The sequence below is a fragment of the Scylla paramamosain genome, chromosome 29 (assembly GCF_035594125.1).
Source record: "Scylla paramamosain isolate STU-SP2022 chromosome 29, ASM3559412v1, whole genome shotgun sequence".
In the NCBI taxonomy this organism is placed as follows: Eukaryota; Metazoa; Arthropoda; class Malacostraca; order Decapoda; family Portunidae; genus Scylla; species Scylla paramamosain.
In genome coordinates this window covers 19,507,817-19,535,618 of record NC_087179.1, presented here as the reverse complement: position 1 = coordinate 19,535,618, position 27,802 = coordinate 19,507,817, and the positions used below count along the sequence as shown (strand labels likewise).

Genomic DNA, 27,802 nt, shown 5'->3' with positions numbered 1-27,802 from the left:
TTAAAAAAGAGGCACTTTATTCTAGACTGCTACTGAGAGTCATTTTCACGCACAGGGGACAGCCAGCACCCTCCCTTCTGGCTGGGACTGCCACAAACCAGTCCCGACCAGTGAGAGGAGAGCATGACCGGGAGAATCCCACTACATCCCATCCTGCAATGTCCTTCCCTCTTCTCTATCCCACTGAACTATACACAGTCATCCACCAGGTTGCAAAAGACTACGGGTTGATAATTACACACACCAATTAGGGCACAACAATAGCCTGGCGGCATCCACCACGAGCTCCAACACAGAGGAGGGCAGGGTGGCCTATAAAATGTTTAAGGTTCTCTCTGGCATTGTCATCCACCACCCTCTCATTTCGTGGCATTTGAACACAACACTCTCTCTCTCTCACACACACACACACACACACACACACACACACACACACACACACACACACACACACACACACACACACACACACACAGCCACCTTAATGTTCCCCTTCAAGTACCACAGCTTTTTATCTCCCCTCTCAGACAATGACATGCATTTCAATGTGCGCTTCATCATTAGTCCTCCCTCATTAGCCTGATACTTCCATATGGTGCCATCTTCAGGACACAACTGTTACGCTCCCATTAACAGAATCATCAAGGGTAGATATGATGAGGTTTGATGCTAATTCAGGGGGACAAGGTATTAAAAAAAAATCAAGGAAATATAATATCACCAAGAGCCACTTGATTCAGACTGAAAGTTGCTCATCCTGGCAAACCTGTGATTGCTTGCACTTTTCTTAAATGTGCGAGGTAACAGACCAAAAAAAAGTGATTAAGTCTTGACCTACATCCTGCTTTGTATTTCTATAGTAAAGTTCAAGAGCTCGTCTGCAAAGGGCACTTCCCTCCAACAACCTTTGTGCTGTGTAAAACTTTGCTGATAGCAAAATTATGTACAAAGTGATTATCTTAACACACTTCTTCCTTCAAATGATGTACTAGTATATGTACATGAATGAACTTGTGGATGTGGTGATGATTTAATGTTTACAGTGCCGACAGCCAGCTGATGACCAGTGAATTAGGAATGACTTGTCAGTGCTGTCACTACAATGATTCACTACATGGTCAGCCAAATGAGAGCAATGACTCCAAATGTGACAATAACTTAAATACTGCTGCACTCAACTCCTGCAGAGACATCACACAACTCTTGTCTCTGAGTATCTGATGTAACACCAGAGGCAGACCCCAGAACACCAAGGAAAGTGAGATGTGTGAGTTAAAGGGCTGTCAATAACCCTCCAATTCTTTCTTCAAAATGAAATTATCTGAATGCTTCAGTCTCTACAGTCTCTTTTCATCTAATCTTTTCCAGAAATCTAAGTGGCAATGTGAAATACACAACCGTAATTCTTCTCAAAATGTTAGGAATATATGATAAAATGATTCACTATGATCTCATCCCTGCCTCTCCCCTTCAGTGTGTGGATCTGCCTCTGGCAAAATGGACTAGCACACTTGCATTGATTCATGAGGTAACACTTTCTGGGCTTGTGCACACACAAAAGCAACTTTGGTTACTCCTTCCTGCAAGGAAAGATAAGGGTTAGGGAGCAGCCAGTTCCTTCTCCCACAGGTAGCAGAGTGTGTACTGGGCAGGAGTCCCTTGCCTGCTGCACACAGTGAAGGCCATTGCTTCTGCTTATTAGTGTACTATTCAAAGATATGGCAAAATGTTTAATGGACTCTGATAACACAATATTATGCATAGGTAAAGCTCAATAGACTTTTAAAAGTACACAACATTCTATGTAGGAAATCTATAACATATTTGTAAAGAAGAAATATCCGGTGCAGGAAACACACTCTGAGGAGAAATAGTCTATATGGCAAACATTTGATGCACTGATCAAGGAGGTACTATTGTGTGTAACAAAGATTCAATGAACTTCAGCATTCTGTGCAGCAAACACTCAATACACAGAGAAGTCCTAAAAATATATGTATATACACCATCTCTTAAAAGCAAGAAAATCATGTTTTCAGAACTTCTCTCCAAGTTAATGGCCCCATTATCATTCCCAATAATTCAACTACGTCATCTATTCTTTCCCTCCCTGGTGTGCTGACCTCCACTACCACTACAATGTGTTCAGTGTTTTTTGGCACGATTTTCTTTGTTTACATTCTCCATCTCAGGGTGAACTTCAGTACACATCAAACTCTCCTCATTGAACAATCTTGATGTCATTTCTATGTACAAAAACTGAGACTACTCTTCACTGCCAAACTTTGTCCTTTCTCCTCATCATTCAATATGACATCTTGTTGTTCCCACTTCCCAGTGTTGCACAATCTCACACTCCGACTCACAAATACCACACCACTATTCTATCCCAGTCACTAAGGTCACAACCTGTCACTTTCCCAAGATCAAATCCTACTCCTTTCACACTTTTCACTAACAAGCTACTGTGCCTTGCCATTCCAGTCAGTGAGAATGAGACACCACATCACTTCCTTACTTCCAAAACCTCTACATCACTATCACCCGAGAAGACCATAACCACAAAGCTTCCTCCACGAAAATTTCACCTCAAATAATTCCCTCCATGATAAATTCCCCTAACCTAACTTCATTCACCATTAAGGGAAATATTTTTGGGGGCAATCCTCTGGTTGGAATGTCTGTAGGAGAAATTTGTGGAGTGAGAACCTGCGTCGTACAATTCTTGAGTAGTGACGATTGACAGACAGAAAAGAGGAGAGTGCAGTAAAGGAGTGCCAAAGTGAGGAAACAAGCCAGTAACACAGACCATACATTCACTCTCACACCACTGTAAAAATATACTTTTATCATACAACATAAACAGGATCCTTTCCTCCCTCACATCTGCCTAATATACAAATCTGTGTGAAATGTAAAAAATAGGTAGCTTTAAAACTTTACAAGTGTTTTTTTTTTCTGAAGAGCTGTGTAAGAACCTTACATAAAGTAAGCAAGTATATTAGGTATAAGGAGCCCAGAATAACCTAAAGATAAATGATATATTATGTACAACCTCCTTCCCTTGGTGCTGTGCTTGGTGACAGTTCAGGAGATAGGAATCAGACTTACCAAACTAGAGTGAACAAACTCTCCACAAAATGTACATGACTCACCAATAAAACTGCAATTGAGGACTCCCTGAACTGTCATGCACTGACTTCACAGGCTGACCAGACTACCAATCAACTATATGAGCAAAGTAAACATTATCAACAATAGCAAAACATAACAATAGACATCAAACAGCCTTTTCCCTCACCTCACACATCTTCCTCAGAATTTGAGGCAAGTTTTTTTTTTCCCTTTACCATCTCTCTCCCTAGTTCCCTTCCCACTAGAGGTCTGCATCTTCTGCCTCATTGTCTGCCTCTGCATCTTCATCATCATCATCATCGTCATCATCATCATGATGACGGCTGCGGTGAGTGTCAAACATGTCATGGTGGTCGAGCTCCATCATGTCGTTGTCAGAGAGAGAGCCTGTCCTCTTCCGCCACACCTCACTCAGTTCCTCCGACACCTGCAGGAATGCGGCCAGCTCAAAGTGGTGTGATGAGAGAAGTGTTAAGGGCACTGGACAGGCAAGTGCATAGGCTGAGGGAAGACTCATGGACAGATGATCTATTTATCTCTACACCATCAAAGAGAGATACTCATAGCTCATTGCAGGAATAAATTACAGAAGAGAAAGTTTTCCCAGTTCTCTCCTCCATCCCTTCGAGTAACCTTTCTAGTGCCACACGAATACAGTGGCAGTAGTCTTCCAGTCTTGAGGCCAGCTATGTGACCAGACTGTCTCCTTACCATAAGAGGGAATTAAAAATGCAAAGGACCAAAGAAGACACAGAGATATTCTTGGAAGGGTATTAAAAACTGCCATCAGGTAACAAAGGCTGAACCAATGTGAACATGAACCTGACTTTCAAATAAATGAAACAGCAGAAAAACAATAGTTTAGTAAATATTTTTTTGCCCAAAGGATAAATCACCGTATTGTTTGTTAGTAGTGACAGGAACCAAGAACACTTACCTTATTAAAGAAGTCTGTGTTTGTGTTTGGCTCTGAGGCATAGCCGCCCCCCACATCATCCTCTGAGGAATCTGTGAGAGGGGATCACAACATAAGAACAAGAAAATAAGGGAAGCTGCAAGAGACCATCAGGCCTACAAGTGGCAGTCCCTGTATGAAACATGCTTACCTATTTCCATCTATTATTGAGTTAGAACAGCACAGGGAACCTTATCAGTATACAGATTACATGGCATCATAGCATATAACTAATTTTCCACATATTTTCCTCATCTATGGGGGTTAAGAGACACACCAGTGGATAACAAGGGATGACTGTATTCTAGAGAGAAATTTGCACCAGACCACAAATTTGAAAGAAGCAAATCATATGATACTCTCCACGACACTCCCAACAAACTCCTGCATTCACACACAGCACACTCACCTTCAATCACATTATTGGCAGTGGGTTTCTTGACAGCACACACCACCTGAGCGAGGTCTGTGAAGCTGGCAGGTGATGCATTGAGGCTGGACTTGCTGTGCTGCCAACACTCGGAGGAGGAGTGACAACTCAGCTGGTAGATGCTCTCCACGGTCCGTCCCCCCTTGAGCATGCCACTGAAGTACGTCTTGCCATGCTGGTACCCGACCTCCTTGATCTCGTCAAATGCGCCAAACTGTAGCGTCTGGTACTTGTCGATGGGTGGCCGGATGTATTCACAGTAGTTGCTTGCCTTCAGTTCCTCCAGCTGGCGAGTGCAGGACACATACGACAGCCGGGACTGGATGTCATAGAGGTTGGGCACCTGGGAGTGGAATAACTTGTGATGTGCAGTATCATCTCAAACAGTCCAGCAGTATCCCTTAATTGACTTCTATCACCACCCTTGTTGAGGAGTCAGACAGCCCTGGCCCTTGTTAATTAATAAATGCACTTCTAGCCATCAAGTGTCTCTCTCACCCACATCTCTTGCATTCACACTACAATATCATTCAGTGGAAGCATTAAAAACCATGTCAAAATTTAGTACCTAATTGCAGGATATATCCTAGGAAACTGAATTCTGAGAGATGAACAACAAAGTTATCAAGGCCTTACTTAAACGGATTCACACAGCAACATCATTCCACTGAGGCGTTACAAACAAACCACATCAAAAACATATGAGTCTCACCTTGAGCTCCTTCCTGAGGAAATACTTGAAGGGGAAGCAGCGTCGGAAGAGCACACTCCAGCCTGACAGACAGTCCCCGTAGTTAGTGAAGCGAGTCTCGTACTGGCAGCCCACGTCAATGGCCAGGATGTTGCCCACACTCCACTTGCTGCGCATCACATCACCTGCACAAGACGGGGGAGGAGGGAGGGAGAGGGGAACAAGGGAGATACTTCACTAACAAGTCAACACAACACAACATAGTATTTCTCACATATATCCAATGTGAAAAACTGGATACAACGGACTGGTTGTGTAATTTTTTCCGGTAAAAAATTTATATTCTAATGATTACTAGCATCCACTTTATTACCTTATGTAATTTCTACATGACCTGAAACCAGTCCATTCTGTAGGATGACAATTTTTTTCTTTACACTTGGCTAAGATCATTTTCTCTTACAAAGAACACCACCACCTTTGGAAATATTGGATAGGAAACTGGAAACTATACAATTCTGTGGGATGATGAAAATGTTTCTTTATATTTGGTAAGATCACTATTTTCTTTCAAGAACAAGGACCACCACCACCACCACCAGTAGGAGGATCAGCCAAGGAGTCACCATGCTAGAGACCTCCACCACCAACCACCACACTTGCTGCCAACTCACCTGTGGCAATCATGTGAGTGCCTTCCAAAGTGCACAGCAAACCACACCTCTACTCTGCCTCTCTCTCCTCACACCTCCACTGATGTGTGCAATAAAGTCTTCGTCAAAACTTCTGATTCTTAGATTAAATTCATCCAAAACTTAAAACTGCTCATACACACATACCATCACACAACTTTTCACAAGTCTAAATAATAATGTTTACATTGTTGCTTAAACTGCTTAGAGGATTGCCTCTGACTCCAAAAATATGAATCATAGGAACTGACCATGATGACAAACAATACATTCATTCCCTTGCACAGGAGTGTGAGCAACCATTACTTCCCTCCAGCAGTCACCTTCTTTCCCTGGCATGTGCTACAATGGCTATTACTGCTTCCTATCAATCAATAACAAGTTCAGATGACTACAAGTGAAATGCAATTTACAAACAAGCAATTGCAGAATTTGTGGAGTTATGAATAGAATATGTGCTGCTATCCTTTGTCATGATTTCTAAATGAGCAAATCACATTTATGAATGAAAATGTAAAGATTTCCCTATAAATACTGAATATTTCATTTCATGGAAAATAAAAAAATCTGTAGTTCATCCTATTTCACAAATTTTTGATTTATGAACACTCTCTTAGGTAATGTACCTCAATCCTAAAATGTCACTTGTCTGTATCTGCAACCACTCCTGCCTAGCAACTAATAGTTTTATTCACACTGAGCCATAATACACTGCTTGAAGGTAGTGTGCTGCATCACCAGACACCATCTGAGCAGCACCACCAAGGCAGCATGCCACCTTACTTTACCTGGCACATTGTTGATGTAGCAACCGTCAACAAGCAAGTGTCCGTCGACAGGATCTGGTAAGGGGGGAACCAGCATGGCTATTGACATGGAGGCACGCACGTAACGCCAAACCACTCCTGGCAGGGCGAGGTGAGGGACGGACGGGTCAGAGACGTGCCACACACACACACACACACACACACACACACACACACACACACACACACACACACACACACACACACACACACACACCACCACAACAGGCTGCTGCCCACACACTCACACCCTGAGTCACTCATGCCACAGTGAGGCTGATGCATTACTACTACAAGGGCATGGACAAGCCATGTGGTGCTGTGTGGTGTACCTTACTGCTACCACTGCTAGCCTACTCCTGTTAAATCTTGCACTGCCTACATTGGTTACCCTAGATGGCTACACAGACTTCCATGGTAGGATCTTCCTGCTTCTAAACTAACAAAGCTAGAATCTGTGTCTTACATGCTATAATCAAACTGAACATGAATGTAGTCTGCTCCAAATACAAAAGGATTATTGCTATTAATATGTTTTATATTAGTCATGGCTAAATTTGCCTTTGTATTCATGTGTATCTCATTTCTTTCCAGCTACATCCATCTTGTATGTTGCCATTTTGCCAAAGTCTCTGCTGCAGTGTTCAGGATAACGTTTAGTGTCCCTTCTGAGAGATGGAAAGAAGACACAAGATTTCCTTACATGGAGATGCTGCCATCTCATTACAACACACACACACACACACACAAATGCTCAATATTCATCTATGCACACACACACACACACACACACACACACACGAACATAAGTATGGATATGCTATTACTACTACTACTTACTACTATTACTACTACTACTACTACTACTACACATGGAGAATCATGCAAGGAAGCAGGTCCTATAAAGGGTGGTGAGGAGATGGGAAAGGAATGAGTACATGTTATGAAAGTGTAGGGGTTAGTGCACAAACATGCAAACAACAACAATGTTAGTGGTGTGTCCTCCACTCCCTCACAGCTCCCTCCTCACGGTTATGGTAAGCTCCACGATAAACATATTCCATGGTTAGTAGTGTTAATATTTTCAGTAATATGTTTCACTTGTATTAATGCCATCAATACTGCAGAGAGACCTGGGCCTGGATTCTGAAATGCTTTGCTCTCTCACCAAGACTATTTTCAAAGGCCACAGAGATGATTAGCTGGGTTCTTAAGAGTATTTCTCCTATCATTAATGTGGAAATCTTGTTAATCTGTCACTAGAATCATAAAAACATCCTTAAAAACCTGTGTAACTTCATCTAGAGCCTTTTGAATGTAGTGGAGGTGCGGCACAGAAGTGTTTCAGAATGTGGTCACTGGGAGTGCCTGTGTGCCTGACTCTCAAGCAAGTGTGGACAGTGAGGGGCTGTCCTCTCTACTGAAAGGTATGGCTGGCTTTAACTTTAGTTTTAGGAAATGTGTGTGTGTGTGTGTGTGTGTGTGTGTGTGTGTGTGTGTGTGTGTGTGTGTGTGTGTGTGTGTGTGTGTGTGTGTGTGTGTGTGTGTGTGTGTGTGTGTGTGTGTGTGTGTGTGTGTGTGTGTGTGTGTGTGTGTGTGTGTGTGTGTGTGTGTGTGTATGAACTCTCTGCTACTCCTCTCACCAGAATGTGTCTGGTATATAAATAACTAGTAATGAAAGTTAATATCATCTTCATGGCACAAAATAGATTTACTAGAAAAGCACAAATTATTCCAGTAATGAAAATAAGCTTCTTGACATGGGTGGTGTGGTTTGTGAAGGATTACACAAATGGTGCTCCTCATTCACAACACAAGCTAGTAACACATTCCCATCCCTCCTGAGCCTCTACAACACAACACTCCAAACCTTCCATCGAAACCTATGCACCTTGCAGCTTTTCATTCTTTCTTCCTCATCATCACAATCTCTCTCTCTCTCTCTCTCTCTCTCTCTCTCTCTCTCTCTCTCTCTCTCTCTCTCTCTCTCTCTCTCTCTCTCTCTCTCTCTCCACCTGTATCATGCAATAATTTTGTTGCTTCCTTTCTTATGGTTACAAATCATTAAATCAATATGGCATGTTTCAGATTTAACTAACAGATCCCTTCTCACCTGAATATTAATTTGTCTTCCAGCTATCATCATCTATTCCGTGAATCCTATTTTGAGAGATGACTACAACATAAATTTCTGTAAAGCAACCAGATTTTTTTTTTCTTTAAGTATCAAGTACCAATAAAAAGATTACTCAGCATTCCCTGACAAGTTTTTACCAACACTACTAAGCAAGGAAAAGTTCTTAACATTATCAACAAACTCTTAGTATCCTGCTGTCTATTGAAACAGTGTTGCAAAAGCACTGTGACTGGATTCACAGTATGATGTGAATGTATTAACAAAGATTTGTCAAATTCCACTCGTAATCTATGTACTGGAATATCCTCAATATATAGTAATCTAACAGTGATCTATCTTTCATATAAAAATCTGGCCATGCATGAAGACAGCATTTTAAAAACAAACAGTTGTCATTCTGTTCTCCCAGAATTACAACTTGGGCAGCACACAACAGTGATGCAAGGACAGCAGCAACGCGCTCTGCTCCTAATGACCATCAGCCTGGCGATGGCCTGTTTTAGTTACTGGGTTAAGCAACATCCCACTACCGTAATAGTTAGTACAACACTACAACACAGTAATGGGGAGTTAAAAAATCAGTATTTTTAAATTTCGAAATCACAACATAAGAATCACTGACCTTGCTATCTTTCTCTTAAGTGTAAACACACACACACACACACACACACATTCAGCTTATAATGTTCACCCACACATCATCTCAGGATCAGTTTTCTCACTCTAACTATCTGAGCAGCTTTCACTGACTTTTCTTTTGTTATATCAAACATTTTTTGTGCAACTCATAATCACTGTTAACCTTTATGCCTAGATCTAATGCAAAAATAATTTTACAATATGTATTACCATGACTGGTCTTGTTGTGCCTTCATCCAATCAATCAATCACTTCCATTTTGCCATTTCCAGTCAACTCATTGTCATATTCCTTTTAACAGTGCAAGATGCCTTTTCAAATTTACTCAGATGTAGTAGCATGCTTTAATCATAAACTACCTAGCCAGTCTAGCAGGGGAAACAACCCGACTGTAAAATGACTTACAATTAGACCATACCCTACCATGAGTGAGTGGAGAGATGCACCATAACCAGAGGCAGGCTGTGCTCCAAGACTGAGACAAAACAACACTTTACCCACCTACCTTCAGATGTTGCCCCAATGCCTCTATGTCATCAGATCATTGATGGATAGATAAACACTTCACAGTGTTTGCCTCTCATCTACAACACAAAACCTTCTAGCATGACTCTCCTTGTGATGCCAAAAGTGACACATTGCACTGCACTGCCCACTGCCTTCAGGAGACTAACACCTCATGATGCTCATTCTCACAAAGTACTCAAGTGAACTTCATAAAAGCCGAGCCACCACATTACTTTATACAGGATTATACTCACCAAAATTCACTTGGATCTATGACTATATATAATTTGAAATGTGTATGCAATCAAACATAAAAGCTGTCATGAAAGGAATCTAAAAAGAATGTGAAAATTACAGTGTAAGATCAGCAGCAGTATCTTTTACACTCTAGAAGAGAGAGAATTCACCATTCAGACATGAAGGGAAAAGTCCAAAGATGTTCAAGATCCCACAGGGCTGACCAAAGCACCACTCCAGCAACATTCAATATAGGCCTCTCTTACACCCTTGCCACTTATCATCAGAAACCAAGCCTCTCTTATACCCTTGACACTTATCATCAGAAATTCACACAATTAAAAAAAAAAAAAAAAAAAAAAAAAAAAACATGCAACAGAACCTCCTAATTTTAATATCTATGGTGCTGCAAGAGGCTGTGGGCAGCAGGATGGGTGGTGGTGGTGGTAATGGTGGTAATGATGGTGGTGGTGGTGGTGGTGGTGAAGTCTAGCACACATAACCTAGCTATACCTGGCAGGTTGTTGACATATCCGCCATCGAGAAGCAAGTGTCCATCCTGGGGGTCGCAGATGGGCGGCATGTACCCAGAGAGGGACATGGAGGCACGCACATACCGCCAAGTGCTTCCTGCAACACCCATGGCCACTTAATACCCCAGCTAGGTCTGTCTGCTGTGGCGGCCGGCACCACCACACACGCCTACCACCACTTCTGGCACCTTCTACAGTTAGAATTAGTGTAATCCTTAACTTAAATCAAATGTCTAATGGCTTACAGTTTGATTAAAAATGAAAAGCAAAATATTGGTACACTTTGGCACAATGGTATGTAATGGCATGACTTTCAATCAGCATAATCACTGAGAAAAGCTCATGTTCTACAAATCAGTAGGTAATTTTACTACTAATTAGATACCACTCACAAGGTGTCTTAGTCTTACTTCACCTTCAGTATTATATTAAAACATGCTGCAAACTGTGACCAGGCCTTGTGCTTGTTATGCTGGTCTCAACTCTTCCAGTACTGGGGTCTACTCTTCCTAGGGCTGCCTTCAACCCCTCAAGCATCCCCACTACAGGCCCCACCCCTGTGTAAGCTGTTTTCCCCTAAGCTTCATATCATCCTCACTCATTCTTCAGTCACACAATTCACAGCCTCTATTTACAAAGGGACACAAGTCTAGTCCCAGGTTAGGCATCATACACCCAGTGCTTCAGTATACAAAATAAATGAATGTGGATGTTTTTAACAAATTGAAAGCTTTACACCCAAAATATAAATAGAAAATCTGGTTGTCATCAATGAACACATACTGGGATGGCACACTGCCTCAATCATCCATTACTGTCACTCCTGCAGGTTCACTCTGGACAAGCCTCCACACAGGGATCCTCTCACTCGGATCAATCCCCAGCACAATCCACCAACTTGCTTCACTCACAAGCTTTATGGACATGTTGCGTCAACAAGCATCACTTAAGTGCCACTCAGGGAATGCTGCACAGATGCCCACAATGATGCCACCACAGCCAGACCCCTTTGTCTCAGAACATCCCATAGTATCCACTCTCACCACAGCTCTAACATGTGATAAAATTGATAATCCTCCAAAATACTCAGAATGTTTCAAGAGCCTGTCAGTGTGACCCAGAGAGGGTTCCATCTCAACCTACTAAAGGATTGGCAGGAAAGTCCTTACTCATATAATCCCATACAAATCTCACACAAAATTTATCTTTATACACCCGACTAAAAGCACAACTAATTGTAATTACCATTCAAAGCTGGCACACTTTAATATGATATGTACATTTTTCTCAATGAAGACTTGTGATATAAGTATACATTGATTTGTATGCACTTCCTCACAGCTGGATCTGCAGCTTACAACACAACACAGGGAGGTGTCTCAGTCTGATAAAGGAAGTACTTGAGGCTAATTCTGGAGTGTTTAGTGGGTGGACAATAAAATGGAAGGGTGGTGAGTGTGGGGAGGAGGTGTGTGGGGAGGGAGTGTGTGTGGGGGGAGTGTGTGGGGAGGGAGTGTAGTGAGTCGCACAGACTGTTTGGCTTGGATTCAAAGCAGAGATTATGTACGTGTACACACAGCATGGAAGGGAACAATAAATACTCAATACTCTGATATGACATGAATGACAATGTAAATGAACAGTCTTGTTTGGCAGCATAACTCATATTCATTATCATTCTTAGAGTCTATCATTAACATTGCCAACACAACATGACTGAGAAACAGTTGCTTTACTGTGTGTACAAGTATATCAAGACATGCTCACTCACACAAGCACACACACACACACACACACACACACACACACACACACACACACACACACACACACACAGGAATCTTAAGGAAGAGGGGAGAACAACTAACAAAACCATAAAATGAACTACTCTAGGACTCGCACAGAGGAGAGACAAGACAAACACGAGGGGGACACATCTCAGTCACAGCAACAAAGAGCAGCGGTCAACACTCACAGAACTGGCAGGCTCAGGGAAAAATCAGCTCTCCATTTATCTAAGCAATGAATGTTGGGTACCTGATCTCATCTCAGGATTATGTGATTATTATTATTAACTTTAAGAATGCAGTTATGATAATGCAGCTTAATATATTCCTCCATGCTCTGTACACGATTCTTAAAAACCATACCTCCAAACATTCTGCTCAGCTATTTATAGACCTATAGCTCATTTAACTTAATATGTAAAAGATTAAATAAGTTTCAGGAACATAACTAAGCAGTACTTTGGGGCAATCATGCTCAAGTGTGCTGGGAATATTTTGGTGGTGACGAGAGCACCACACACTGGCCACCACATAGCTCCTTGTAGCAAGATGGCAAAATACTGGTAGGCAATCCCCAACACTTGATACATCAGCCACTTGAGTCTACACACTGAAGGTTTTAGCAATACCAACAGGCCCATAACTACCTAAGGAAAAGTTTCTTGCACAATGATGAAAATGTGAATCCTCCTTTTCTTTGCTTTTGAAGACAAGGGATAACCTCATTAATCAGTCTTAAAGAGCAAGAGGAGAGTTCCCATTTTCTGCATCACATCTGCTTCCCTACATCTGTACTCATAATGCTTCAAAATTTAAAAACCTTCTATGGTACTGTTGGCTTCAAGAATTTTGGTATACATCACAGCAAGGTAAGGGCAACATCTAGCATAGGTGTTATTTCCATGCTAACTGCACAAGGTTTTCTCCTTTCTCTCACCTCTATTCTATCCACCTCTCTAATGCAAGAGTTAGCCAGTATTCTCAATCATTCATCCTTTTTTTTTTTCAGGTAAACTCTGAAACTCCCTGCCTACTTCTGTATTTCCTCTTTCTCTATGCCAGATATCACCCTCACCTTGTTGTGTTGCGTACAGAAATTCCTGGAGCCAATTGTACCTCCCTGCACCCACCCCTCACTTCATCAAACTGTCAGTCAACAGCTACCTATCTGCCTGCCATGAACTAGTCCCAGCTGGGGGATGGGGGGGGTTACCGTGAGTGTGGATGCGGGCGGTAGAGTCGGTTATGTCTGTGGTGAGGGTGAAGTAAGGAAGCCACAGGTCCTCAATGTTGGTGTCTCCAAGGGCTTCGTGAATGAGGGTGTTGAAGCCTGCACCGGAGAACATGGCCACCTCAGGATAGGTCAGGTCAAACACCATCCGCCAGATTTGTGTCATTTTCTGAAGGGAGGGAAGAGAGATGGATGTGTGGGTATGCTGACACAGCTGGTAATGGCTTTCACAATCTATACATGATCACTGCTGTTCTATTATCACTTTTCTATCTGCCTACATACCAGACCTGACATTCCCCTACCAGGAGGAAGCTAAGACAAGACATCTAGTCTACATAAAAAAGGAATCCCAGTCTCTTCACTCTTTTAGTTGGCTTTTATGAGTGCAGAGGGAAAACATTTGGCCAGGCCTTGTTTCCTGCCACAACAAGCTATTACCATTATTTGCACAACTGTCACCCTCATTCTAGTAGTTTATACCTTACAGCATCACTTCTATCATATACTTCACCATATTCACCTTCACATGCACCACAGGACACCCTGGTCTGAGAGGAAGCATCGGTCTATATAGAAGGAGGTCATTCTGGTCTGAGAGGACTGTGAGGAACCATCAATCTATACAGGAAAAGGCCACCGCTGCCTGCCACACTCACCATGCTCCACTCCCGGGCCTTCTGTGTCACACGTGCCAGATCCCCCTCCAGGCAGAAGAGTGCCCCAATCAGCGCCCCGATGCTCACTCCAGCCACCATGTCGATGGGAATGCCCACCTCCTAGAAAGACACCACAGGACATGTAATCCTCACACACTGATCAAACTATAAACTCTGTAAACACATCTTACACTACCCATTAATATGAACATTTTCTTATATTCATATAAGTTAAAGTTGTGGACGATTACTAAAGACACTGTCTGAATGAATAATGACTGTGTGAATGTCTTTATAGATAATCAAAAAAGAAAATTTTCATTAATTTCAGACTTAAAAGATTCCAGCAAATAATATGTTATCACAAAAACACTTCAAACATTGAACCATAAGTGATGCGACTGAAAGTAATGGTTTGTCAAACTGGAATGAAAACGTTTCCAGACAGAGAGGAAGGTCTTACTTTGATGGCCTTGATCATGCCAATGTGTGCTGCCCCTCGCGCCCCACCACCCCCCAGCACCAGCCCCACCGTGGTGCCGGTGAGGACCCGGGCCAGGCGGGAAAAGTCACTGTGGATGTTGGGCTCCGTGGAGAACACTCGCTCTGTGTAATACTCAATCTGTGGAGGGGGTACAAGTCAGCAAACTTCCAAGCACACTTGATTAAAAAGCACATGTATTTATTATTATTCCTTTTTGAAGCATTTATAAGAAAAGAATAATTATGGAATCAAGTCATCACACTTGCAATTTTGGCAGGGGTTCTCTTATGGAAGACCCTCTTGGGAGCACGGATATGATGGTGGGACTGGCACCAGGACCGCATGTTGAGCCAGCGCACAGTGCCTGATGGTGGTGGACCGTCCTCTCGATGCAGCAGGATCAGCACCTTCTGGGTCCTCACTGCCATCTTCTCAACGTGCTTCTCTATCTGTGGTCATATTATAGATTACTGACTGAGGATTACTATAGGTTGGATGTGAATCAGTGTATGTGGGTTTGGGTATAAGGTGTGTGGTTGGTTGTGTTGCATGCACATTTCTATGAGGAATCTTTCTTTTCAGAGTAGAAATTCTATATCCTACTTATTGAGGTTGAAATGAGCTTTTTATACAATGAATCCCATCCTGTGTAATATCAGGAATGTCAGACATTTCCTACAAACACTCAAAGTACACAGCAACAGCACACCTTGCCCATCTGCGGCTCTGAGTCTGCCAATCCCACGGTGAGGATGACATCAGCCTGGCGGATGCAGCGCTGTGTCCAGATGGTGAGGGAGGCATCACACTGGTAAAGTGTGACGCGGTGCTGGTCCTCCATGTGCCCCAGCCAGGACACCAGCTGGTACTTATTGGCAGACTCCCAGATGCTGGTGCCCATTGACCGCACCACGTACTCTGAGGTCAGCCTCACTGTGGGCCCTGTATCAACACAAGCAGCTTTACGTTTTTCAGACTTGCCCTTTAACTCACAATAACCTAAATTTCAAGAGCATAAGGTCAGCCCTACAACAACCTAAATTCCATGAGCAAAAATGTCAGTCTCACCACATCTTGCATCAACACAAGCAGCTTAGCATCTTTCAGCTTTGCTCATCATCATAATATCCCAAGTTTAAAAGACAAAAGATAAGAATGCTGAAGGCTGGGAAATATATATACTGAAGAGATTAAATTTTTACAAGGAAGAGCTGTGGAAATTAAATGAATAAACATCTGGCATGCAAAATTAAGAATCACTTGATCACTACAAAAAAGATGACAGCTGTAAACAATGTACTCTAGCTTACCAATGGAAAGGAGGGAATGATAAAGCTCCAATGTGAACTGTGAGAGAGGCACATCCTCTGAGACAGGCACGATGGCCACGGTGGAAAAGTTACTCTGTGAAGGCCTCTGCTCCACCTGCAGGCCCAGCGGAATGCGAGGCGTGGACTTCCAGGACCCTGCACCACAAGACAAGACACATAGTTAGATAAGAAATGCCAGGAAAATCACATGGAAAAATCTTAAGATCTAAAATGCATGACAAAATGAACTGATAATTTTGGGAGTGTATCATGCAGGACAAGACACACAGTCAGATAAGTATTGTCAGGAAAATTACGTGAAAAATTTTCATATCTACAATTCTTTACAAGATGGATTTATAGATAATTTTGGCAGTGCATGAAGCCTAAACATCATGCACTTGGGGGGGCACCAGTGATAAAACACACAATAATAATAATAACATAATCTTGTCTAGAGGCACACATCTTAACATAAAACCTATTAGCTGGTTTGACATATAAAGAATTAAAGAATGAGGGACAAATAGAAGAGTGACCTGAGAACCTAAGAAATCAATCAAGAGACTTGAGATTGAGAAATGAAAGCTTAAAAAAAAAAAAAAGGAAAGAATCACCTAGCAGCCTTTCACCCAGGAGTTTGATAAGCCTGGTCATCACAACAGAGTGCTTCAGCTTGATGTTGTTGAAGAGTCCCTCAGGCAGCTTGGCCAACTCTGAGTCTCTCACGGCCATGACGGTGGTGCTACGCTCAGTCTGTGTCAGCAGCTCCACCTGTTTGAACACAACACATCAGGCTCAGATAACAACCTAAGAACATAAGGGAAGCTGCAAGAAGCCATCAGGCCTACACGTGGCAATCCCTGTATGAAATATGCCTACTTATTTCTGCCTATCAGCCTCATCCATAAATTTGTCTAATCTTCTTTTAAAGCTCTTCAATGAATTAGCACTAACAACCTGATTACTGAGTCAATTCCATTCATCTACCACTCTTATTCTAGCACCTATTTCTTCCTCTTTTTAAATCTAACTTTTTTCAAGCTTGAACCCACTATTTCTTTTCTATTATGATTACTGATCCTGAGAATCATGTTTATGTCACCCTTGTTATATCCCATACACCACTTTAAGACCTCTATCAGGATCCTCTAAACCTTCCGTCTCTAAAGAATGTAAATTAAAAAGCATGAATCTCTTCTTGTAAGGAATACCCCTCACTCCATGTATCCTTTAAATCATTCTCCTTCGTACGGATTTTAATTGACCTTTATCATTCTTGTAATAGTGGGATCACAACTACACATCTCCTTTGCCCCATCAGCAGGGAGGAAGGTGACTCACAATCCCCACGAGGTCCCCTTTGCCGTACTCGGCCACCACCTCCCTGCGTCCATCCTTGTGAGTGATCACCGACCGCAGGCGTCCACTTAGCACAATGAAGGTCGAGTCTGTAGTCTGCCCTTGCCTGGGAAAAGAGAGAGAGAGAGAGAAAAAGAGAGAGAAAAAGGGAGAGAAAGAGTCTATTCTCCATATAATTACCAGAAAGTCAGCCAAGACTCTAGGAGAAGGGCAGCATTCAACGACTTACTTGTAGAGTGCCCTGCCGGCCTCGAGGTGCTCCCAGTCCAGGGCAAAGTCTATCTGCCGCACGAAGGGAGACAGCCGGCGGATGACAGTGTTGGCCACATGCAGCACCACCTCTGGGTTCTTCTTAATTATCCTATATGCAACAAATGGCACACACAGTTAACATCACAATTTTCTTGTAAGACTGTTTGTGTTATGTTGCTTCTTCTCTACATAAATACCTCCTAATCCAAGCTTTATATCAATACACACCTCACTCTCTACATACCAAACCCCTTTAACTCTCAAGATTTCTCTCTTCTATAAATTTCATTTACAAGCTGACTCAATTCCCTCTGCTGTAAATACCACAACACAGTTTCAGAGAAAATCATTAGCGGATTAATCTAACCCTTTCACTGCTATTTGGAACACCTTTCCTTAATTAATAACCTTTCTTAAAACATCTTTACTTGTTCTACAGCCACTTCTGAATACAAACTGCAAAAAACCATTACTTTTAATCCTCTTCTTTCTTGCAGATGCTTATAAACATTTCATGCATTACCTTTGGTCATGTTAATTGTTTCAAATCACAGTGAAAGGCTTCATGTGCCCTAACAAGGTCATATGGCAGCACATTTCAAGGGGAGAAGGATTACCAGACAAGACAGTAAAGTAAGGCAAAGGCAGGACTCACTTGAAGAACGTGGCCCTGGTGATGGTGGCGATGCGTGCCCCATGCTTGGCCTTCACGGTGAAGAAGGACGGGTCGCCAGAGAGCACCGCAAGGCCCCCCACCAGGTCCCCTGGGCAGGCGGTGAACAATTTAACGTCCTCATTTCCCTCAGGTTCATGCTGGGACACTGTAAGAGTCCCCACCAGGATATAGACCAGGGCAGTTTCCTGCATGGAGTCCTGTTTCATGAGGAAGGACCCCGAGGGCACATCCCGCACCTCCACCGAGTCCCGCAGGATTTCATCTGAGTCGAGGTGCAGCAGCGCCTGGAACTTTTCAGTGGCCACCCTGAGGGAGTGCCCATCATCTGTCTCCTCCTTGGGGTCCACCAGAACAATCTTGCGTGCACTGCTCTGCCTGACGGGTGTGCCTGGCCCTCCCCCTTCCTCCTCCCCATCAGGTGTGGAGCCACTGTCTCGCTTCACCTTGTTGGGCGAGGCAAGGGAAGGCACCAGATTGCCTCCACTATCTCTCCGTGGCACCTGATAAACAACACTTGTTAGTTTTGGTATTTCTGACTGCATAAAGTACTATTTTCCAGGAAAACACAGGCAAAAATATATTCCTAATTTTAAATGACATCTTTTACTTTTCTTTTAGGATTAGCAGCTCAGTGACAACTTTTTTTTACTCTTTTTTGTCATCCTTGACCAATGACCCTCTTACATAAAAAAAATATAAAAAATAAAATAAATAATAATAGTAACAATCTCCCTCAGCCACATCCTACCAACAGCCGTCACCTTGTCTATGAGTTCCGTGGAGAGGCCAAGGTACTGGTGCAGGGCAGTGAAGGTGACCCTCATGAGGCGCACCATGATGATCTGCACCACTCGCACAAACATCTCCGGGTACTTCTTGAACACGTCCCTGAAAGCCTCCACAGGAATCTTCATGACGATGGACTTCTCCTCAGCACGTGCACCGATGGTCTTGTAGGGCTGGGGGTGGCCCGTCAGGATGTCACAGAAGGATAGCAGGGAGATGATGGACTCCCCTGGCAGGACTTCCTTCAGGGAGAACGTGCTGCCGTCGGGCTCGGAGACATACACGCTGATCCTTCCCTTCTGCACGATGTAGATGTTCTCATCGTTATCACCTGTGGAGCACAGTGGCAGGTGAGGAAGAGGGTGGCCAGAATGAGGGAAAAGGTAGCCAGCACTTGATTCTTTTTATCAATTCACTAGAGAACATAAGAGGAGGTAGAGATGTGATGAAATACTATCTTTTAATAGTTGCTCATAGTAACAGCTGTCCTAACAGTAATTCTCTTTGAACATGAATAACTCACCAATAGAAAAGAGCTTTTGTCCCTTGAAGAGATGAATTGTCTGGAAACTCTTACACAGCTCCAGGAACAGTGGTGTGTCAAAATGGCCAAACACTCTGCAAAGACCAAGGTCCATGAATAACAGTACAGCCACACCCATCCACTCCATCACACACAAACACACACACACACAGTTTCTGAGCACTTTTGCCCATTTGCCTTGCAGCCACAACTATAAACACTGCTTTATGAGAATATATCTCCTTTAAAATAAATATAAAATCACATCATAATTTATATGAAAGAAAAAACATTAGAAAATTATTTCTCCATAGTCAAAACCTTTGTCTATTTCCATTACTGACAAACTATTCTCCCAAAACATAATACTGAAAGCTGAGGACAAGCTGTTACCAGTCACCACCAGTCTGCATCCATGAAAATCCTTAACACATGTCAACCATACAAAAAAGAAATATACAAATGTATAATAAACCATGTAACAGATGCATCCTCAGCCATATGGTGGAAATGAATGCATCTCAGACACACACATACACACACACATACACAAGGCAGTGACAAAGTGGATGGTGATGGGGTAAGATGAAGATCATACGTACAGGACAGTACCTAAATAAGACCTTTCCAAGCGTGATCACAAATCTAAACCTCCATGGATACTGTTGGAAGCAAGTGTTCAAGCCACAAGTAGCAATAAGGTTTCTAAAGGAACTATAATTCCCTTTCATTTCTTACAGCTACAAACACCCTTTAGTTTGCTTAAATTTGAGAGCCTTGTGTTGTATGAACACAACACTTGCTTCCTTGCTTATCATATCTCCAGACAAATGCATGAACATTCCATCCCATCAAGATCCAGACTAAGCCAAGCCAAATATCTTTTTCAAAACACTTGTCAGGCAGCACAGTGCAAAGCCAAGATATATTCTGTGGCCATGAAAGAAAGTAATGTGATGTTGAAAAAGGCACAGGCAAGGACAGGCTGAAGGTGCCCCTGAAGGAGTGTACAAAAGAGATGGCAGGAGTACCTGGAGACACACCTGCAGCAGACAAGAGGCAACAACATCTCATCTGTTAGGGGCACTTCACAACAGGTTGATGATCATTTATAACCTGCCTCTATCTAGAACAGCCACATTGCCATAGCATCATATGCAATGCCATGCTGTACATGTATCTTTACAAAGAGACAAACTCCCACTGCTATTGCAGTTTTTTATAACAGTTTTCATTCTTGTGAGACACAAATTTGGTGAGGATGAATTTGGCTGAGTGCAGCTCACTATTATGGTGATCATGTGCTTATTATTATATGCCTGGTTGACCCTAAAGAGAGAATGGAATAAAAACAGAGGAAGGTGCCTTCTATTCCCTCCCTCCATCCCTTTTAGTCATCTTATGCAGCTCAGCTGTATTTTTCCAAATCAGCTGCCGAGAGAACAACTGAGTTGTGTTACCTGACGAATACTATCTGAATCAATACTCTTATTTTTTCTAAATATATCTAAATAAATACCATTAAAAAAAAATGTTAGCCATTGCCTGCCAGTGGTCTATATCAAAATGTTAATATTCTTTCTAGTACTCCACTTGAGACTCCAGTAACCTGTGGCCAGGGACCACTGTCTCTCAATACTGATTAAAGCAAAACTGGTATACAGACTCTGGCCAAACAGAGGCTGGCCCCCTTCTACTATACTGATGATGCACAACTTTACTAAATAACTATCATTTGGTGTAGCATTGCCTCAACTTACATATTAAAGAACTGGAGAAGAAATCAGCTTTGAATCAGCCTTCATTCCAACTTATAGCTAAGCAAAGAATCCATAATGCATTCCATGCATTTTTTTGTCTATGTGCTCAGTGCAAACAATTAAAGAAAATACTTGCTGTGCATCAACAATACTGTGAAAGGTGAGCTGACTGTTTCCCCAGAGTCCACACAGAGGGTGGCCAGATTGTTAGTCACCCACTGAAAGATAAATTTCTTCTTTTTTGCTGCTATTTAGTAATTCAGTAAATATGATGGTATGCAAACTTGACACAACAATGTAATGATCCTACCAAGGCATTCTATCAGGTCTGCATACGTAAGTGTATGAACAGAACACCTTACTAAAAAGCAGAAAGGGGAAGACATGAGTTCTTATAATGTGGCCACTGTCTGCATGATGAATGAAGTGAGGCAGCATAACCTTCAGCCTGTGGTGTGAGTGAGGAATACATTACCTAGCCTTGAAAGTTGGCCTGGGTGTGACAAGGATCAGAATCAGTACAGTGCTGCATTAAGGATGGTACACACATCACTTTTCTGCCATTCACATGACTCCTTCTCCAGTGTGAAAATAAAATTAGTAAAGCTGAAGTAACCTTCATGTGATTTGACAAAAAACCTACCATTATGATGCTATATGAACTTGCTAAGGGGAATCTCTCATAAATCCATGGGCTCTATACACAGTAAAATCCCTCTTATCCGGCATCAACGGGACCGCCGACGTGCCGGATACTTGAATATTGCCGGATGCTTGAATAGAAGTGAAATTGTCCACAATCACCACCCTACACTCACGCATCTTACCATAACAAAGATCTGCTGATCGCCGTGCCGCGCGTCGCCACCCACACTGCCACCTCACACTCACCAACACACAGTTGTAGCATTGGGTCTGTAATTGTGACTCCTTCTGATCTTTTCAAGCTGAACCACTCGTATAACACTTTGTCCATCATTTCACCATGATGATAATGCAGTGTGTGACGATTTTCCACTGCCCTTGGGGTGTCGGTGGCTTTCGTGTAATCCCACAACTTTTTCGTTTGGGATTTAATGTCATAAATAGTTGATGAGCCCACACCATATTCCACCATTAGTTGCTGTCTGCTTTCACTTCTCTCTAATCGTCGACAAATGTCTACCTTCTGCTTAAGTGTAAGCACAACATGCTTCCTCTTTTCTACAACTTTAGGCATGATGAAGGCGTCAGGCAATAAACAGTGCACACGCAGGACTGAATCACTGAGTAAATATAGTGCAGTGGGCCGCGGGTGGCGCAAAGCAGTGCGCTCTGGTGGCGAGGGGACAAAGTATGCCTCGTGCGGGAATTTTAATCAATTTTATGAGTACACATTGATTTTTTATTGATTTTAAGGCTCGGGGAAAAATGTGCCGGATACTTGAAGCTGCCAGATACTCGAATGCCGGATGAGAGGGATATATATATATATATATAGTGCCTGTATGAGGAGTTTAGTCCTAATAATAATAATAAATAAATACATAAATATTATAAATTATATAAAGAGACACAATGATAGAGATGACTAAATAAATGTGCAACACATCACTGAACAACACACTTTAGGTCACAGATGGTGAACTTGGGGCAGGATGGAAGTTGAATGTTTTAATCTGGTGGTGAGGACTGTGAGACTGAGGTAATTCTGGCATGCTGAGATGATGGTGGAGTAACTGGATGAACAGCTAAAGATCTGAACATATTTAGTTGGTACAGTTTTTATAGATAGATCTCAGGCAATCTAGATAACATGGCCCACAAGCACCTCACAGATTCACAGATCTACACTTGTGAACAGACCCTGCTGATGGCAAATCAGCCTAGTGATTGCCAGCAAGTCTAAGACGTATGAGGTTGTTAGGTTTATAGAAAGGCTTACAATAAGATAAAAGTGTGTACCACCCTTTTCACACCCACCATAACCCAGCAAACAATGTGTATAGTGAAGAATGTGACATATTCCAAAATATTCCAGGACACATTATCATGATTTTAAGAATGACATTTACCTGAAGTTATATGAAAGATCCATGTCACTTAGCACCAGCAAGCAAGTAGAAACTCATGTTACATATCGGCTTGAAATGAACAGTCCACTAGCCTACCATGATGCATCTGGGCAAGGCCACTGGCACCAGGAACACTCACAGGGATATTTCTCACATTACCAACACTTGGTGAAAGGAATAAACATTCAACTTGGCTTATAGATCAACTGAAATATATTTTACTTCTTCCTGCTGCAGCCCCTCTTATATCAATTTCTCTCTGATAGACAGAAAGAACACTCAGCTGCAGGAGGAACAATGTGTGCGTGTTTCAGTTAATCCACCACAAGAGTTGAACATGTTTACACAATCAACAAATATCATGAGAAGCTACACAATGAGAGCCTGAAATAACACACTAAGATATAAATCATCCATGCCTTTGTCAACTAACTACCATAATGGTCGACACCACATATGAGTTAAGGAGAATGTGAACTGATGCTTACTGAAATAATGAAGATGGGTAAAATGCTTTGGCAAAAACATATGAAAAAATATATGAAAAAAAATATGAAAAATGGGAGGGCTGCTCACAATACGAAAATATATGTGATCTTTTTTGGGAGATGTAGTGATATTTAAACCCTCATCTTAAGTGTCCTCTTTGCCCACACCAAGGGACTGAGGGTGAGGGTCATTCCCATCATCATTAACTGGTTCTCAGTGGCAGATAATAGGTATGACTTAACAAACCAAAGATAAGTAACTTTTTATCAGACATCACCCAACAGAACTTATCTTTCAACTAATCTCTTTAACCACCCATTTAAACATGAGCACCTAATCAAACCATACCAAACAATGAGTGTGACATTCCACCTAGGTGCCAGTGGGACAGACACACAAAAATCAATGGGCCTCACCTGATGTTCCGCAGCATGAACACAAACTCTGTGGGTACGTTGGGATCCAAGTGTGTGAGATCTTCCTGCATGTACTCCATGGGAGGCTCAATCACCTCCAGCTGCGGGGAGTCTCGGTCTGAGCGCCCCAGCAGCTGCCTCGCCAGACGCTTGGCCAGGAGCCGTGATGCTGCGGGCCGGGTGGGGATGTTGGCCTTGACCTGCAGACCAAACATTGTTACCACTCCAGGCATAAATGTTGAGTCACACACAGGAATATTATGTCAACATGAGATGGCTCGGCACTTTGTGTGCATGTCATGAGAGAAAATTGAGTAAATCAATTCTATATATGTTACTTTTTTTTGCAAGGAACTTTATTACAAAAAAAATTATCAGAAGAATGAAACACTAATTTAATATAATTTACTCTGAGCCCCATTCCTGCAAGTTCCCTCATGGGATGGTCAAAATAGAAGTCTTCATTTGTTCCTGTCCATAAATTTCACTCTTGCACATTTTCTTTCTCCTCTATCAGGCATCAACATTCTGCCCTCCCATTCTACAGAGACTGCTTCTCTCACACCCACACTATTCATTACCTTGCGCAGCATCTTCTTGCCATAGAAGTAGATCTTGTCCCGCTTGCGGAACCTCGGCCGAGTCCCCACACCCACGAAGTCCTTGACATTGTCAACTAAAGGAGACAGAAAGCAAAATGCAAGAAGATATAGACTCTGGAAACACCTCCCAGTCATTAAGTAAGAGACAGGAAACCATACAGTTTTTAAAATGGGACATGATACACTGATCTGTCATGGTAAATTGTTAGCATATACGAGTGACAACGCAAGTAATACCTTTGCTTTTTATTTCTCTCTTGATCTCATCCGTAATCTCCTTAGGGGAGGAAACCTGCAGGCGGGAGAGAGCCAGGAGCAGCACCACCAGTGATATCACTCCCACCAGACAAGTGATCTGGAACATTAATTTATTTATAATTTCTGGAAAAATCCTTGAGAAATGTAGTAAAAATGGAACAATGTGCAATCAGACACAAATTTTCTAATACTATTGTACTGTGGTTTTGTTCTGAAACCCCTTTTCATTACTTATTCAAAAGTCTTCCCACTTCCATACCACTCTCCTATTCAAATTGTGCACAGTCTAACTAGACTAAAGAGAGTCTGTTCAGGGTTAATCCTCAAACAGATTATATGTGATATTTTAATGAAAACAGGCTGAAAAGGGTTAGAGATATGTAGAATAATGAAAGGGAGAAAGGAAGGTGAATAAAGTGAATAATAAGACTGGTCATAAGAGGTGACTAAAAGGAACATAGTGAGGAGCTACAGAGGCCTACAAACACAACGTTAATATGACCTAAAAACTACCTGAAACTGGATCTGTTGTTGTGTTCAAGACCTAGTCAATACTCATTAGGTGCTCAGCACAATACATTATGCATTACTCTCCTCACACAGAACTTTTAGTCATATCCCACAGCCACACATCACACCAGTGTATCAGTGTAAACTGGTTGAATGAGGGGACTTGTGGTGTTGGTATTCAAGGACTGCTACTCACATGGTGCCAAATCAGGTGCCAAATATAATGCACCATGCAACACCACTATCCACACACACACGACAGTTGTATCCTATCACCACACACACATTTCTTGAGGACTACATAAATATGCAGTGCCAGCATAACAAAAACTGGTGCTGCATTGTGTTCAAGGATTATGAATAATTGTCAAGAGCTAAATATAATGTACCAAGCAGTAGTAATATCTACACACGAAAATGTCACACCATATAATTATTATACAGAGGTGACTATTAATGTGCATTGGCAGCATAACGGGATCTCCTCCTGCGTTGTATTCAAGGGCTCAGCCAAAAATAAGACCATGCAATATAACCATCAATGGAGAGGCAATCACTCATATTCCATCACTGTATTCATATATAGGTGTCTGTGTGAATGTGTCGCGGCAGCATAGCATTGTCTCTAGCCCTCCCTCCCCTGCCAGCACTCCCAGGCAACACAAACACAATACAGTGGAAAGAGGGTTAAAGGTGAATGGTGCTGCCCAGATCACCATCAAGAACTCAAAAGCTACGCTAACTGGTTGGGTGGAGGCACGATCCCCTGCTGTCCTTACCGGGTACTCATTGATGGTGAATTGTGCAGTGGCGTGAAGGTGGTCGAGGAAATGTGTGAGCGCCATGGTGACTAACGTGCTCCTCCCACCGCCTCCTCCCGCTACTGCGCCTTGCCGATGCCTCGTGACAACACTCACCACCCCGCGGCGCCGCCCAGCTGATCACCCCCCGCACTGCATTATTTGGCCATTCCTTGACTAAACACACGCTACTATCCTCTCTCCGTGTTTTTATCTATCTTTATGTATCACTTCAAGATCTATGTGTCATTTTCCATCATTGTGTGCCTTTGGAAAGCCTATTTGGGCCATAGCACAACGCCGCCCAGCTGATCGCTCACAACGCTCCATTATTTGACAATATTCCTTTGACTAAGTACATGTTTCTCTCCTTCTCTGTGTTTTATCGACATGTCGACTTCATAATATTGTCATTTTCCACCCTTGTGTTCCTACATTTGTTACAACACCACAGTGCCGCATTTCATTCTCTGACCATTCCTTGGCTAAATACATGTTTCTCTTCTATCCGTGTTTTTTTTTTTTTTATCTATAAGTGCTTATCAGTTCTAGATTTATGTGATATTTTCCATCGTTGTGTTCCTTTGGAAAGCCTATATTTAGGTCAGCACCTTGCGCCGCCCAGCTGCTCACCCCTCGCTTAGACCACACAATTCCTTTGTTACATACATACGCTCCCCCTTCCCTGTGTTTCATCTGTCTATAAGTATCAGTTCTCGATCTGTGTTTTATTTTATTTCCTTGTGTGCCATTAGAAAACCTACACTCGGGCCACAGCGCCGTCCAGCTACACAGCGCCGTCCAGCTGATCGACCCGGGCCTAATTCCTTGGTTAACTGCATAAACTTTTCTCCTGATTATGTATTTTACTGTGTGTATCAGTTCTAGAATTTTGTCATTTCTATTCTTGTGTGCCTTTGGAAAAATATATATTTTAGCTACGACACCACAATGTCTCCCAGCTGCATGACTGACCACCGCACACAACTCTTGTTTTATTTCTGTCACTTCCAGAATTGTGTAATTTTCATCCTAGAGTATGTGCCTTTAGATAAGCCCCCTAAAGTTCAGGTAAGTGAAC

The 27,802-nt window shown here is 42.4% G+C and overlaps 1 protein-coding gene across 2 annotated transcripts; it reads right to left on the bottom strand.

The window, feature by feature from the left end:
- Positions 1-26,854, bottom strand: LOC135115583 (neuropathy target esterase sws-like). Of its 2 annotated transcripts, none has more exons than XM_064032506.1 (21): positions 26,701-26,854; positions 25,391-25,508; positions 25,133-25,227; positions 24,552-24,751; positions 19,833-19,927; positions 19,285-19,640; positions 18,503-19,023; positions 17,825-17,956; positions 17,578-17,701; positions 16,851-17,007; positions 16,234-16,389; positions 15,633-15,865; positions 15,190-15,372; positions 14,903-15,061; positions 14,440-14,559; positions 13,763-13,949; positions 10,743-10,859; positions 5,233-5,396; positions 4,500-4,863; positions 4,073-4,143; positions 1-3,562 (listed from the first exon to the last, which is right to left on the bottom strand). In XM_064032506.1, exons 1-21 carry the CDS (start codon positions 26,764-26,766, stop codon positions 3,377-3,379), a joined length of 3,804 nt encoding a protein of 1,267 aa, XP_063888576.1. In that variant the 5' UTR covers positions 26,767-26,854; the 3' UTR covers positions 1-3,376. The 2 variants fall into 2 exon arrangements, with proteins under 2 accessions (XP_063888576.1, XP_063888577.1); XM_064032507.1 differs by lacking the exon at positions 10,743-10,859 and adding an exon at positions 6,692-6,808.
- Between the last annotated feature and the right edge of the window lie 948 nt (positions 26,855-27,802).